The 13,363-nt window shown below is 46.5% G+C and overlaps 2 protein-coding genes across 3 annotated transcripts; both read right to left on the bottom strand.

Annotated features, from left to right (window-relative positions):
• Nucleotides 1-349: 349 nt before the first annotated feature.
• On the bottom strand, nt 350-2,792 carry RPL22L1 (ribosomal protein L22 like 1). The gene is made up of 4 exons (XM_017827791.1): nt 2,724-2,792; nt 2,043-2,135; nt 1,518-1,639; nt 350-604 (listed from the first exon to the last, which is right to left on the bottom strand). The coding sequence occupies exons 1-4, from the start codon at nt 2,730-2,732 to the stop codon at nt 460-462; spliced, it is 369 nt and encodes a 122-aa protein (XP_017683280.1). The 5' UTR covers nt 2,733-2,792; the 3' UTR covers nt 350-459.
• A 241-nt stretch (nt 2,793-3,033) lies between these two features.
• Nucleotides 3,034-10,565, bottom strand: EIF5A2 (eukaryotic translation initiation factor 5A2). Of its 2 annotated transcripts, XM_017827722.1 has the most exons (5): nt 10,334-10,525; nt 8,838-8,942; nt 7,174-7,305; nt 6,818-6,908; nt 3,034-3,735 (listed from the first exon to the last, which is right to left on the bottom strand). In XM_017827722.1, exons 1-4 carry the CDS (start codon nt 10,496-10,498, stop codon nt 6,849-6,851), a joined length of 462 nt encoding a protein of 153 aa, XP_017683211.1. In that variant the 5' UTR covers nt 10,499-10,525; the 3' UTR covers nt 3,034-3,735; nt 6,818-6,848. The 2 variants fall into 2 exon arrangements, with proteins under 2 accessions (XP_017683211.1, XP_017683212.1); XM_017827723.1 differs by having other exon boundaries at nt 3,035-6,908; nt 10,334-10,565.
• Between the last annotated feature and the right edge of the window lie 2,798 nt (nt 10,566-13,363).

Raw genomic sequence — 13,363 nt, 5'->3', positions numbered from 1 at the left:
GAATTAGGTAAATCACACAGAAAAAAAAATGTGCAATTTGTAAGCCTGTTTTTTAACTAAAATAATTAAAAGTAAGCTTTTATTAAATATTATGCCATTAGCTCCACATAAATTAGCAGGAGCTGGTACTTTCAGTCACAAAAAGCTCCAGGATTATTTGTACCAATATGATTAAAAACTGATCTAACTGTCCCACAGGTGTGTTGGGCAAAGGGCTCAGTATTCTCCCACTGTGACTCTCACTGGTGCCAAGTGACCAGCTGATTTCTGGCAATGGAAGGAAAATTGCAAACCAAACCATTCCCCAGAGCTGCTTTTTGATTAAAGAAAAATACTAGAAAACTAACCATGCTCTGTCAAACAGGGTACAAGATCTTTATTCACCAATAAGTTAAGTGTTCTTATAAATAGATGTTCTAGTCTTTTGTACTCTGTGTTGAGCATAAGGCCAGGATTCCATTATTCCTCAGACTCTGATCCTTCCTCATCCTGGCTGATCTGGAAGTAGCGCAGCTCATACGTCTCCTTGTCCGACGCCACAACACGGAGCCAGTCCCGCAGGTTGTTCTTCTTGAGGTACTTCTTTGTGAGGTATTTGAGGTACCTTGAAAACAGGAATTTCATGTCAGAACTTTCTCTCTGAACAACCCTTGCTGCTGTCTGCACTCCACCCAAGACACACTGATCACACCCAGAAACAGAAGATTATTCTGTGTAACAGGTAATAAAAGCAAGTTTTTGTTATAGATATGCAATAATTTATTATTTGTTGTTTTTTGACTAAACAGCAAAATGCCAGTAACTGAAAAGCATTGGGAAGTGGTTTTAAGCCTTGGTCTTGAGAACTGATTCTAAACCTTGGTTCAATGTAACAGATTCTGGTGCATCTGTATCAGCAAACAAAGGGGGGATGGAGGGAAGGATCTGTACCTCTGATAAGTGCACTCATCTGTTGTGTCCTAACAAAATTAGCACTTTAAGGCCTCATTTAACTTATGGGGGTCTTTACAACAACACATATCTCACACACACACACACACACACACACTTTAATACAACCAATTAAATAATCAAACAGCCACCCTGTTAAAGGTCCATCTTCCCTTGATACACTTCCCAAAGACCTATTCAGAGTATTTGTATTAATATGCTTAGAGTGAGCTTAATTTGCAACCAAGCCTTTAGTTTTAAAAAGCAGTCTTTAAAATATCTAATATGATAAATCTGTTTTAATTACATATTTCACTAATATTTACAAGTGCTATGAAGGTTAGAGCTGACACCTCTCTAAGTATCAGAAGTGCACTAATTGAAATCCCTTTTGCAAGCAGGAAATGAATATTAATGGCTATTTTAGGGACATGATTTAGTGGTGGACTTGGCAGTGTTAGCTTTATGATTTGACTCGATGATCCTGAGAATCTTCTCCAACATTAACAACTCTATGATTTTATGTTCAACATAAAATAGTTCAAAACTCTCTATCACAAACACAACAGAAGGAAACCCATGCCAACCTTTTGGAAAATTGCTTCTCGGATGTCACCGTGATCTTGTTCTTCAGACGTTCAATGTGAACAGTGTTGCCCAAGTTCCCAGTTTTACCATTGACCTTAACCTTCTCCTTTAGGAACTGTTCCTGTTTCAACACCAAAGAAAGAGAACACTAGGGAATGGCACCCTAGGTATGAACTAGGGAAGGGACCCTAGTCATGCAGCAACATTAAAAACCACCGTTTACTCATGTCCTCACAGAAGTATTTACAATGCAGAAAGATTTTAGAGCATGTCATTATAAAATATCACTCCCTTGCTAAAACAGAATTTTAAACACTTCTATTCATGGACAGGTATGAACTATGCTGTCTATAAAAGACAACTAAAGCCAAATAACTTTTTAAAAGTGCTGATAATTTAAAGGACAGCTGCTGATCTTACTAATCAAGAATGTAGCTTTTCAGGTATAACTCAGCTACTGTAATAAGGCTTTAATTATACTAATTATACTAGCTGTCACAAGTACAAGCAAAAGCACGACTTACAAAATTCCCTGAATCAAAAATTCCATCTTCAACAGGATGGGTCAGGTCAAGGCAAAACTTCCAGGTGGACTTTTTAGACTTTCTGTCTTTTTGCTAAAACAAACAGACAAACACACACACAAAAAAACCCCAAACAACCAACATTAAGAAACCGTGCCAGAGAAGGCTTTTATCCGAGCAAAGGGGTGGTGGGGACACACGGCACGGAAGGGACGTGGCAGAGGAGGGATAAGGACACACGATGGAGAAGGGGGTACTCACGGCAGAGTAGGACACACGATGGGGGACACACTGTGGAGAAAGGGGGCACACGGCAGTGGGGGGACACAGGGTGGGAGAGGGGGACACTCAGGGCGGAGGGGGACACACGGCAGGGGAGGGATGGGTGGACACACTGTCGGAGGACACACTGGGAGGAGTGGGGGACACACGAAGAGGGAAAGGGAGGGGACACACACGGCATAGGGGGTCACACATGGCTTAGGAAGGGGAACACGGAGCAGGGGGGACAGGGCAGCGGGAGCGCCACCTCCCGGCGAGCGACGCTCACTGCAGCCGCCTACCCCCGGCCGCCCCCCACTCAAAGCCCCCTCGGGGAGACCCACGCTTGTCACCGGGCCAGCCGCCGACCCCCCGCCCGCCCCCCAGCTCCCCCGCGGCCCCCTCGCCGCCTCCCCTCACCGGCGCCATGGCGCTCCCGCCCCGCCGCTCCCGCTGAAAGGAAGTGGCCGAGGCCGAACGGCGCTTTTATAGCGCCGGCGGTGACGTCACCGCGCCGGCGCGCGCGGCACGCCGGGAGGCGGGGGCGCTCCCGGGGACATGGCGGCGCCGGGAACGGGATCCCACATGGAATTCCCGGCACTATTCCCGCGGGGCGGGCACGCGCGCGCGCTCCTCTCGCAGCCGCGCATCTCCCCCTCCACCCCCCACCCCAGGGAACGGGCTGCCGGAGCCCCCCGCGCGGCCCCATTCAGTGTAACCAGCACCAGCCTCCCCACAGCACTGACACCTTTATTATTATTATTTCTGGAGCAAAACACACAGGTACAAATCTCTTTTCCCCTGATCGTTTCCATGGTGTTGAGAACACAAGCTTCCAAAAGAGAGCCGCGGGAGCCGCTCCGGCCGGGAGCAGGGTTTGGATTGTCCCATGATCCGTAACTCCAGCTGTGGCCGTTGCTCCCCTTTTCCCTCAGAGAAGACAGGTTTGCTTACAACAGACAGCACAGGACAACAAGGGTTTCTGCGATACAGCAAAGCACAGCAAACAGTTCCTTGGAGTTCACAAACCAAGTCACTCTCAGGTGCCAAATCCTGTAGGGCCGGGCTGCAGGTGCTGGAGAGGCTCCCGACCCCCTCATTCCATGCTGATCGCTCCACCACGCCTCCAGGATCCACACCTTCACAACATTCCCAGTGGATACTCAAAATATCCTTAGCAAGGTTCTTTTAATAGCCTGAATTTAGTTCTACTGTAACAAACTACATTCTAATTACTCAACCAAATAAAATAAAAAAAAAAGGAAAAAAAGTGGGATTTATTGAATTTTGAGTTCTGTGAGACTGACCTGCAGCAACCATAAGAGTTTGAACTGTCAACAAACTTGACTTCTTTACAGATTACGTAAAATTATCTGCATTGTGAAACTACAGACCGTGCACCGTTTCTGGGTACACTGTGGATTACAAAAACCTGCAAGAGAAACAATGAACTTCAGCTAACTTCTTAAAAAAAACAGCCCTGAGAACATGGCTCAACCAGCAAGAGCCCAGTTGAAAAACCACCATTGTAAGCAAAAATTAGAAGGACCTATTGAAATCTCAAAGTATTATTTGCCAACATTTGAGGCAGGAAACACTGCAGTCTTTCCAATTGTGTAAAGTAGTAAGAGAAACTCAATGAACAGGAGCCATAAAAAAATGCATTTAGAGTGGAAACACCTCTCATCACCTCCCTGTGTTCACAGCCTTTAAGCAATTGCCATCAGCTATCAGAAGTTTATACTTTATGATTTTGACACAATTTAAGTGTTAAGACAGTAATACAGAACAAATACACTGGTAAGATTTGTTTTTAAGCAAAGCTATGAAAGAACTTCCCTAAGCACTTGGTTATGGATCTTAAAAATACACACCTCTATGGATTACTGATCACAAACAAAGTTTGTTGCAACGATTCTGACAGGAAACTGAAACATCTCGGTTTGGAAAAAAAAAATGCCTCAAATACATGTTCTAGTTTAGAAGCAACTTTTAACCTTACTGAAACTTGGAGATTATGCTTAAGACATGCTTATGTATTATCTTATGGGAAGCTTCATGCATGATGCTTTGCACTTCCATGGTGTCTGAAGTGCTTCACAAAAGACAACTAAGTATATAAGAACAAACCTATAATGAAGTACTTAACCATTTAAATCTTGCAGAACTGAAGGTTGCAATAGAAGGATGTCTGAAAGGCCCAAGGAGGGCTCTTCTAGCAAGCTGGAGGTCATAAAACCTCTATCTTTAGATTGCTGTATTACTTGAAAACTCCAGTCAGGCCTGAACCCCGCTTGTAGGAACAGGACTAAAACCAGCCCTGGTCCCAGAGAGCTTAGTCTGAGTAACTGCTCAGATTGTGAGCTAGTGGCATCAAATACCTGTCTTCCAACAAGGTTTGTGAGGATAGGCAGGCATCTGAAAGTAGACTAAAACACTACCAAGAACAAGGACAAATTCAAGTCTTGTAGTTTTCAAGCATATTAGAAGTATTTGTAATATGGTGACAGCATTAGAACTTGCATTAGTTTGATATAGCAACCTATGACCTCCCACGTGACACCACACAGCTCAAATTGCTGTCAGCACAATCATCAGTGCTTTTAGTCACCTCCAAAGCCAACAAAGCCTGTCTTCCAGGTACCAGCCCAATGGAGAGGCAGGAATGAGCATAGTGCAGAGTAGCCTCACCTATTCCACACACGCTTCAGAACTATTCTGAAGGCATTACAATCTACAGCTTCTTCTAAGAGCAGCTTTGCCATTTCAGTCAAGGTGCTATTTACAGAGTTCACCTGCAACATGTATTGTGCTAGGCGAGAGCATGAGGCAGGTCCTGCTTCTGCCAGGTGTCCCAGGTAACTGTGCTTTATTACCAGAGTGTATTTATTGCTGTCTTTACCATCACTGGTACTGCTCTCCCTGGCGCGAGGAGTCTGTGGGAAACGCATGTTTTTGCCACCTGCATTTGCTAAGCCCTGCCATGGTGTGTCCAAGGGCAGTTCAGGACAGTTGCCACGAGCCCTTCGGGGACTAGAGAGTACAAACTATGAAGCTGAACACATTTGAAGCAGCTGAGAGCAGCGAGAAGCCTGACTCTTGCTGCCAGTGGTGCGAGTTGTGCGTGCTGTCTGGGGCAGCAAGCCACGAGCTTACGTGTCATCCTCCACCAGCCACTGAAGATTAAGGCAAGTTCATGGAACGATTTATCAACTGTGAAGAGAGGTCTGAGCCATGGACTAAGGAAGTTTCCCACTCGTGAAGAGTCACCAAGTCTTAGAATTCAAGCTGAACGCCTTAAACAGGAGCAGGCTAATTATCCTTCCATAACTATTGCTGTGAAGCCTTGTTAAGCTACTATATAGTTAGAGGCATGCAGGCGTGTTGCTATGACTCAGAACTCTCTAGGACAGGAGCCAGCTTTCCTAACTAGGTAGCAAGTGTTTTACTTTTATAGTTAAGCCATGGTTGTTCGGTATCGTCTGTCAAGTTTATATTTTGAAAATACAATAGTTTTATTTTTTTCTTAAAAAGAATCACATGCATTTAGTTTAGGCTCAATGCTACAGTTTGTCCCACTTTTTGAAAAACATGTGGTCCCTGTGCTACAAAAATATGGTCTGAACCTGAAGGTTAAAACCTAAAGCTGGAAGCACTGCAACAGATTCCCATGGAGTTTGTCACCCTTTTATAGTTTTAAGATAAATATAATAAAGGAAAGCAATTGAACTGCATTTTTCTATTTTATTTTTCAAGTCTGACAAAGGCCTCGAGTGAAAGTCTATAGCTTTAACATCCATTCTCACCTTTGTGTCCCCTTGACCTATCTATGTCTTATCTACCCAATATTCCAATTGCCTGCCTAAACTACAGGTAGGCTTTTTTTTTTAAAACCATTTTATCATTACAATAAGCCAACAAGTTGGCAAAGAAGAAAACAGAGGTAATACAGTTAAGTTGCACATGGCCACCGGGGCTTGGTCAAGCCAGCTGGCATTTCTGATCACTTGAGTTTCTTGGTCTAAAAGTTGTGATTGGCACCTACAGTTCTGCAAGAGTCCCAATCCACAAAGTACTTAAGCTTTAAAAAAAAGAAAAAAAAAAGGCTACTTTTATTGTCAGTTCTACCTAAAGATGTCAAGAAAAATACTATTTGTGCTCTAGGTCACTTTATAATCCTAGATACCTACCAGCTTATCTAAAAGCCCCTGAATACTGTATTTTGTCTGTTCATACAGACAAACACTGTTTTGCTCAAGCAAATAAAAATATATCCACTAGTAACACCTGATTGGTTTCTTAGATCCATAGCTGAAACCCACAGGAATGTTAAAATAGTTACAATTAAGGAATTAAAATCTCAGTGATTTTGAAAACTGCCAGTTAGCCTGCAACACTAATCCAGAATCCAGCACTGCTTTTTAACAATTCAAAAAGGAAATGAGGTTGCTTGTGAAGGCCAGAGCTTTGGTGACAATAAGAACCAAATTTATAGATCTGTGGTTTGTCCAGACCTGAGCAGTTGCCCGAGCCTGGCGATCTTCTTTACTTGCAAGGCTTTATGGCTACAGCACATTCTTCATTCATTGCACTTATGACAGAAATCTGGAAGAGAAGACACAGAGGTGAGCTCCAGACCATGCCACAGGAAGTGCTCTTAGAAGCTACAGACTTTCACATTTTAGTATCTATCCCATCTCTTTTGAGTACTCCACTACGAAAGTCCTTCTACATCTCAATGGGTGAATTCCCACCCCTCTAACCCCCTCTTCACAAAGAGGTACAAGTGGTCAATACCCGAATAAGACTTCCTCATTGCATCATCAAGAGGAATTAGCCATAACTGTTCTTGTCTGCCCTCCATACTCACCTGCACATCTTCATTGGCATTGAATTTTCCTTCTATTTCTTTGCCAAGATCCCCTTCTGGCAACTTTAGATCCTCACGAACTTCACCACTTTCCGTCAGCAGGGAGAGATACCCATCCTGAATGCCTATCAGCTATGAAGAGAAAGCTACTTTTAGGAAGTTTAACATCAGCAGTCACTAACAGGTAGTAGCTGAAGGTAAGCAGAAAGCAGTGAACTCTACCTGTTACAATAGTTCTTTAGTATTGTGTTTGTAACAGTTAAGAACCTTCTGTAAGTCAGTTTTTAATAAGTTTAGTGGGCTGACTTAGGGCAACTGTAGCAAAGGCCAGTCTGCTGTCAAGAACCAACAGAAACCTGCTGGGTTACTTCCTACTATGTTGGGCACTGCAAAACCCACCCTTGTGATTTAGGAAATGTACTGCTTCCAGGTCACTGGTTCAGCTTTATCTGTGAAACAATAACTGGAACAGTGTTCACTGAACAGCACTGCTTGTGTGAAGTGTACAAAGTACACATCAGGATAACTGTACACCTCCACACCTGCATTTCTACAGTGAGATACTGTCATTTACATTTAACATCCACCAAGTCATTGACCACTTCTGTAATGCTGTTTTCAGCCCAACCAAAAGCCTGAGCTAAGGGGAATGGCTATTTTGACAGAGCAGGCTGGGGAATGGGGAACATGTAACAGTAAATCCAAAGGCTACCCTAACAAGTCTGAGAAATAGCAGGAATTTCAGTAGCAATATGAACCCAAGAAACGGAGAAAGACCACCAAGGTAACATTAAGAATTTCTTGGAAGGTCTGAGCCCTAAGACAAGCTGGTCACACTATGTTCCAACAGCATCAGCTGTTTTGAAGAGGTGTTAAAGCACTGGATTTGGGCTTTGTCAATCATCTGCAGCTTTCCAGATGATGTGGATGTATTAACTCCCGACCAGAACTATTCCCAGTACAATAGGACTATACTGAACAGACTACAACTCAACCTGAACTGTGCTGCTTTTAAAAGCTCACTATCCATACCACACAGAAGGCATTACAGAAGCCTGCTGAGCTCCCTTCATACAGGTATTTCAGTGCAGACTTCAGGAGCACCAAAATTATTTGATATCAGCTAAAGCCAGCTCCACATGAGGAGGAGAAAACACTGTAGCAAGTTAGAACTGGCATCAGATATAGTTTAAGACTGTTTGGGGATTCATCTACCCTATGTAAGAGCAAAATTATAAATGACAATATATGCTTTGATTCATATTTACCTAAAGTGAGAGCTTGACTATCCTTTAACTAATAATAACTGGCAGCAGGGATAACCTCTCTCCATATTTTAAAGGATGCCAGTATCACAAAGAACACAGAAGTGACCTTATAACAACAGTTAAAAAACACGGTTATGAATTATGTCTATTACCTGTCACGTTTAAAGATTACTACTGTAAGATGAGGCTGTTGATACACTAAGGAGCTCCCTCTTTATCAGTGAGTTTTGACAGTCTTAACAATTCAGTAAATGCTATGAGTTTAGGTATGAGATGTCTGGAAAAGCAAGTTCTATTAATTCTAACAACAGTACTTTATTGAGAGGCAAATTTGGGGATAAAGAGAATTTACATGTGGTATTAAGAGTATAAAGCCCCTTATAACTGTTAACTCACCTGGTAATCATTCCTCTTGATATTTGGAACATCCATGTTATGAGTCGATGGGCAAATATCTTCATATTTTTTACCAGTGAAGATATCAATACCAACCAAGTGGACCTGTAAGAGTAGAAAACTAACTTCAGTTACTGTTGGTCCTACAGAAGCAACGTGCCACTGCCGTATGGCACCTAAGATAGCTGGTTTCACACAGCTTTCTAAGAGATCATGTGCAATCCCAGATTCCACCTAGACCTTTTGCTTGTGGTATGAAACATCCCTCACACTGAGAGGAGGCCTCTTGATCCCTTCAAAAGAACACTACAGAAACCCTACATGAGAACAAGATCACTGTTGTCTTTCACTGCCTTCTGTAGATTTACAGCAGTAAGCTCAGGGCGTGCAGAGGTTAAGAAAATGTGCATTTCAAGTTCTAGCTGTTCTGAGAAACACAACAGTGTCGCTGACAATGCAGAGGTAAAAGGGGTGGGGAAAAGTGGTGGTCATGCAGAGAGATCACAGCAGCCCCCATCTCCCTTTTGCCAGTTGCACTGCCCACTGCAGCTGGAGCTTACATGGCCAGTTTAACCAGCTCTTCTTGAGTCCTCTACACATTTCTGTATTTAAGAAAATTGTATCTATTTAAAAAAGGGAAGGAGAAAGGAAAAAACTGGCAAGAGCTTGGTATACTCTAGCTTTGACAAATCCCAAATACTCTACCCACCTACACATATCACACAAGGTTGCGGAAACTTAAAAATCTCATTAGTCTGTGCTTATAACAGACTTGTCTCTAAACTTTCACATATCCAGCTTGAAGAGTGGCTGAATGAATGAGGGGGGATTCCAGCTTTGCTCCAAGCTCTGGACAGCTGCACGAGCCAACTGCTCAGGCAGCAGCCCCAGAGAGTGGCTGAGAACGGCCCTGCTGAGACAGAGGAGGGGGAAGGCACTCCTCTCCCAGTGCTGGGAAAAGGAAAGAGCTGCGAGGCAAAGGCAGCAAAACAGGGCCAGAGCAGGCCCAGGGAGTACTGAGTGTCCGCGGAGCCCTCCGGATTATGTAACACGGCACGGGCCCTTCTAGTCTGGCACTACAACAGTGAGAGTGCCGGCACGGGCAGACACAAAAGTGCTGTGGTGGGTAGCGACAGCACAGTCCAACCACGCCCTAGTGATTTCATCAGCCCCCCTTCCAGAACTTACTCTACCCCCATTACAGAAACTGGTTTTGTCACTATCAGCGTTAAACCTTCTTCTGTTGTTGGTTTGTTTGGGTTTTTTTTCAAAAAGCGTTAACGCGTTAAAGTTGGGAGAAAAAGAACTAACCCTACCCCCCCGCCCCCGTCCTCAACCGTTCCTCCTTTACATGACTGGAAACCCATGAGCCAGTTCTGGAGCGACGAGACACGCGAGACGCCGCTGCGAGGAAGGCAAAGTCAGAGAGCCAAATGAAACGCTACACCCATCCCTGCCAGCCGGCCGGGAACACAGACTGCGGGCCCAGCGCTCACCTTGGCGTGGCCGTGCTTGCCCGTCTTGGAGGTGGACATCTCCACGATCTTGCAGGGGCGCCCCTTGAGCACCACGAAGCCGTTCTTGCGCAGCGCTGAGCACTGCATGGGGTAGGTGGAGGAGGCGCCGGCATCGCCCGTGGTGAAGTCGAGCTCGTCGGCCATGGCGGTGCTGGGGGGGGGCGGTGGGGGCTGCGGGGAAACCAGAGAGAGGGAGGTCGGCTGAGAAGGCCAGGACGGGGAGAGGGGAACGGGGACGGGGCACCAAGGAGGGGCGGGGGGAATACGGGCACGGCCCCAACCACCCACCCCGGGGAGCGCGGGCTGGGCCCCCCCCCGCTCCGCACACGTGCGCGGCGGGCGGGACCCGCCACGTGCCGCGGTCCCCCGGCCTCCCGCCCCAGGGCGCGCCTCCCCCTCCCCCCCCCTCCTCCTTGCCGTCCCCGCTGCCCCTTTACCTCGGCGGAGGGTCGGGGTGCCGGGGGCGGCGGGTGGCGGGGGCGCGGGGCGGGAGCGGCGGGCGCGGCGCACACGCGCCCCACACACTGCGGCGGCGGCGGCGGGAAGGGGCGGTGCGGGGCGCGCGCGCACCGCCCGGCCCCGCCCCCGCGCTTCCGCCCCCGCCCATTGGCCCACAGGTCGCCCCCACTGAGGTGGGCGTGGCCGCCCCGCCCCGCCCCCCGTCCCACGTGCCGGAGGCGCTTTCCCGAGCCCCGCCCGCCCCCCTACGGAGCGCGCGCGGGCTCAGGGCGCCGCCGCGCCTCGGCCGCCAGGGGGCGTCGTGCGCCACTTCCTCCCCTTACCCACACTCCTCACGCCCCGCCGCCATCTTGGGCGGCTGAGGCGGCCCCCGCGCATGAGGGGCTGACCGCGCAGTCCAAGGAGTGTTTTTTACACGCATTATAGGGGAAATGTCTGTCCCCAAGACCTCGTGAGGCCTGATTAACTGCCCACACAGCGCTCTGTTGTCCGCCTCGTGTGTCCCCTCTCAGAGTAATCAGAAATCTTGGGCGGCTGAGGCGGCCGCGGCCCCCGAGGGGCTGGCCGTGTGCCGCGGGATGTTACATGAATTACACGGGAAATGTGTGTCCCCAAAGCCTCGTGAAGCCTGATTAACTGCCCACACGACGATAAGTTGTCGGCGTGTTTCTTATGTCCCCTCTCCGAGTAATCAGAAATTAGCGTTTTGCAAGCCAAAGGGGCCTGAGAGAGGCAAGATCCATAGCAAGGGCTTGTGCTTGTTAAAAGACATGATATTCCATTAATAGTGGAATTGTTAGTACTGCAATACTGTGTCCAGCTGTGGGGTCCCCAGCATAGGAAAGACATGTATCTGTTGGAGTAGATCCCAGGGAGTGCCATGAAGGTGATATTCTTCTGCTAAGAAAGGCTGAGAGTTGCAGTTGCTCAGCCTGGAGAAGGCTCCAGGGAGACCTTGTTGCAGTATTCTAGTATTTAAAGAAGGGTTATAAGAAAGAGAGAGAGAGAGAGACTTTTTACCAGGGCCTGTAGTGACAGGACAAGGGGCAACGGTTTTAAACTGAAAGAGGGTAGGTTTAGAAAAACTGTCCCCAGAAAAACTTTGAACGCCCCATCATTGGAAGTATTCAAAGCCAGTGTGGATGGGGTTTAGAGCAATCTGATCTAGTGAAAGATGTCTGTGCCCATGGCAGGAGTTTAGAGTAGCTGATCTTGAAAAGTGCTTTCAATCTAAACTATTGAAGTGCTTCTTGCCCCCTCCTCAGCAACGATGCCACTGGCACAGCCGTTGGTCCCACACCCAGCCCTGCACTGCCTCGGGGGGGGGGGGCTGTGGCCATGGGATCCTGAGAAAAAGCCAAATGACTGTTTTTACTAAAACTCTCCAAGTCAGATGCCACAATACTTTGAGCTATTTGACCAAACTCACCTGCAGACTGTCCTGTGGAGCAGCTGGTGGATGGGCCTCAGCCCTGCGGGGTGCCATGCAGGTCACCTACAAACACCACAAAACCAGAAAAATGCAGAAATTCCGTGGCAGCACTGTCAACAGTGGCCTCTGCTATCACCACCACAGGCTGCTGTGTGCTGTCCTACGTTTTCTGTCCCAGAATCCTGAATTTGTCATCTGTGTTCCAATGGGGCAGATAGACAAGTCACTTTTAATGTCACATTTTTAAATGGTTCACCATGGGATATTTTACTTAATCTGTGTCAATCTGCACGATCTTCTTTGCCTGTGGTCCCTCCCTTGGTTATACAGATTCCACTCCAAATTGTACAGTGTGTACCTAAGAAGAACTGTTTGGCTCTCATTTACATGGGGCCACTTTATGATGCCCCTGCAGTGGCTCTCTCTGTTACCACAGCTCTCAGTGGATGCCGCCTCACCCAGCCTGCTCTGGAGATGATATCCTTTATCCTGCCCATTTTACTGCTGTCTCAGTTGATAGGGAGAGTCTGGGGCATCCTGTTAAGTGTTTTCACATGTACAGTGTTTGTTTACCTGCAAGTGTGTGACAAATTGCACGTGCTCTAGGGCATTTTTTCTTCTGATAAAATACATTGTGAGAGAATGACCAACTGCTCTGACCCAAACAGCAGCAGGCTCCCCCTCAGCACTACTGATAATTTTTTTTCTCAAGTATCAGTTGATAAATTTGGTTGATTTTCCACAATTAACAGATTCATTTTGTAGTAGTTGAGAGATCTTCTGGGCTAAATCAAGTCCTTTTACTAAAGTACAGCTGTAGATGATACTTATTTTTCAGACACAAAACAAATATTCCAAGACGGCCATTATCTGAGATTCAATAAAAAACATTGGAAATCCATCCATCATTCATTGCCTGCAGGCATCTTTCCTTTGTTTGGATCAACATTTATTTTCTAATGTATGTTTCCTGATAATACTAATGTGATTATCTCCCTTTTCTACACAACAACAGCAATTTGATTGAAAGCACATTTGAAAATAAAATACTGTGGCCTTTCACATTTAAAGGTATTTCCTTTCCAGTGTTGCCCAGCTGGATCACACACCCCCCTTTT

This window comes from Lepidothrix coronata, unplaced genomic scaffold (genome assembly GCF_001604755.1).
Source record: "Lepidothrix coronata isolate B3197 unplaced genomic scaffold, Lepidothrix_coronata-1.0 Scaffold142, whole genome shotgun sequence".
NCBI classification, from domain to species: Eukaryota; Metazoa; Chordata; class Aves; order Passeriformes; family Pipridae; genus Lepidothrix; species Lepidothrix coronata.
This window is presented reverse-complemented; position numbering and strand designations above follow the sequence as displayed.

Excerpts from the sequence above, each read along its gene's own strand:
- RPL22L1 (XM_017827791.1), bottom strand. Across the intron at positions 1,640-2,042 it reads TTTTTGATTCAGGGAATTTT|GAACAGTTCCTAAAGGAGAA; the intron begins GTAAGTCGTGCT and ends GTGTTGAAACAG. Across the intron at positions 605-1,517 it reads GAGAAGCAATTTTCCAAAAG|GTACCTCAAATACCTCACAA; the intron begins GTTGGCATGGGT and ends CCTGTTTTCAAG.
- EIF5A2 (XM_017827723.1), bottom strand. The coding sequence starts at position 10,498 with ATGGCCGACGAGCTCGACTTCACCACGGGCGATGCCGGCGCCTCCTCC. Across the intron at positions 8,943-10,333 it reads GCAAGCACGGCCACGCCAAG|GTCCACTTGGTTGGTATTGA; the intron begins GTGAGCGCTGGG and ends CTACTCTTACAG. Across the intron at positions 6,909-7,173 it reads ATGCCAATGAAGATGTGCAG|ATTTCTGTCATAAGTGCAAT; the intron begins GTGAGTATGGAG and ends CTTCTCTTCCAG.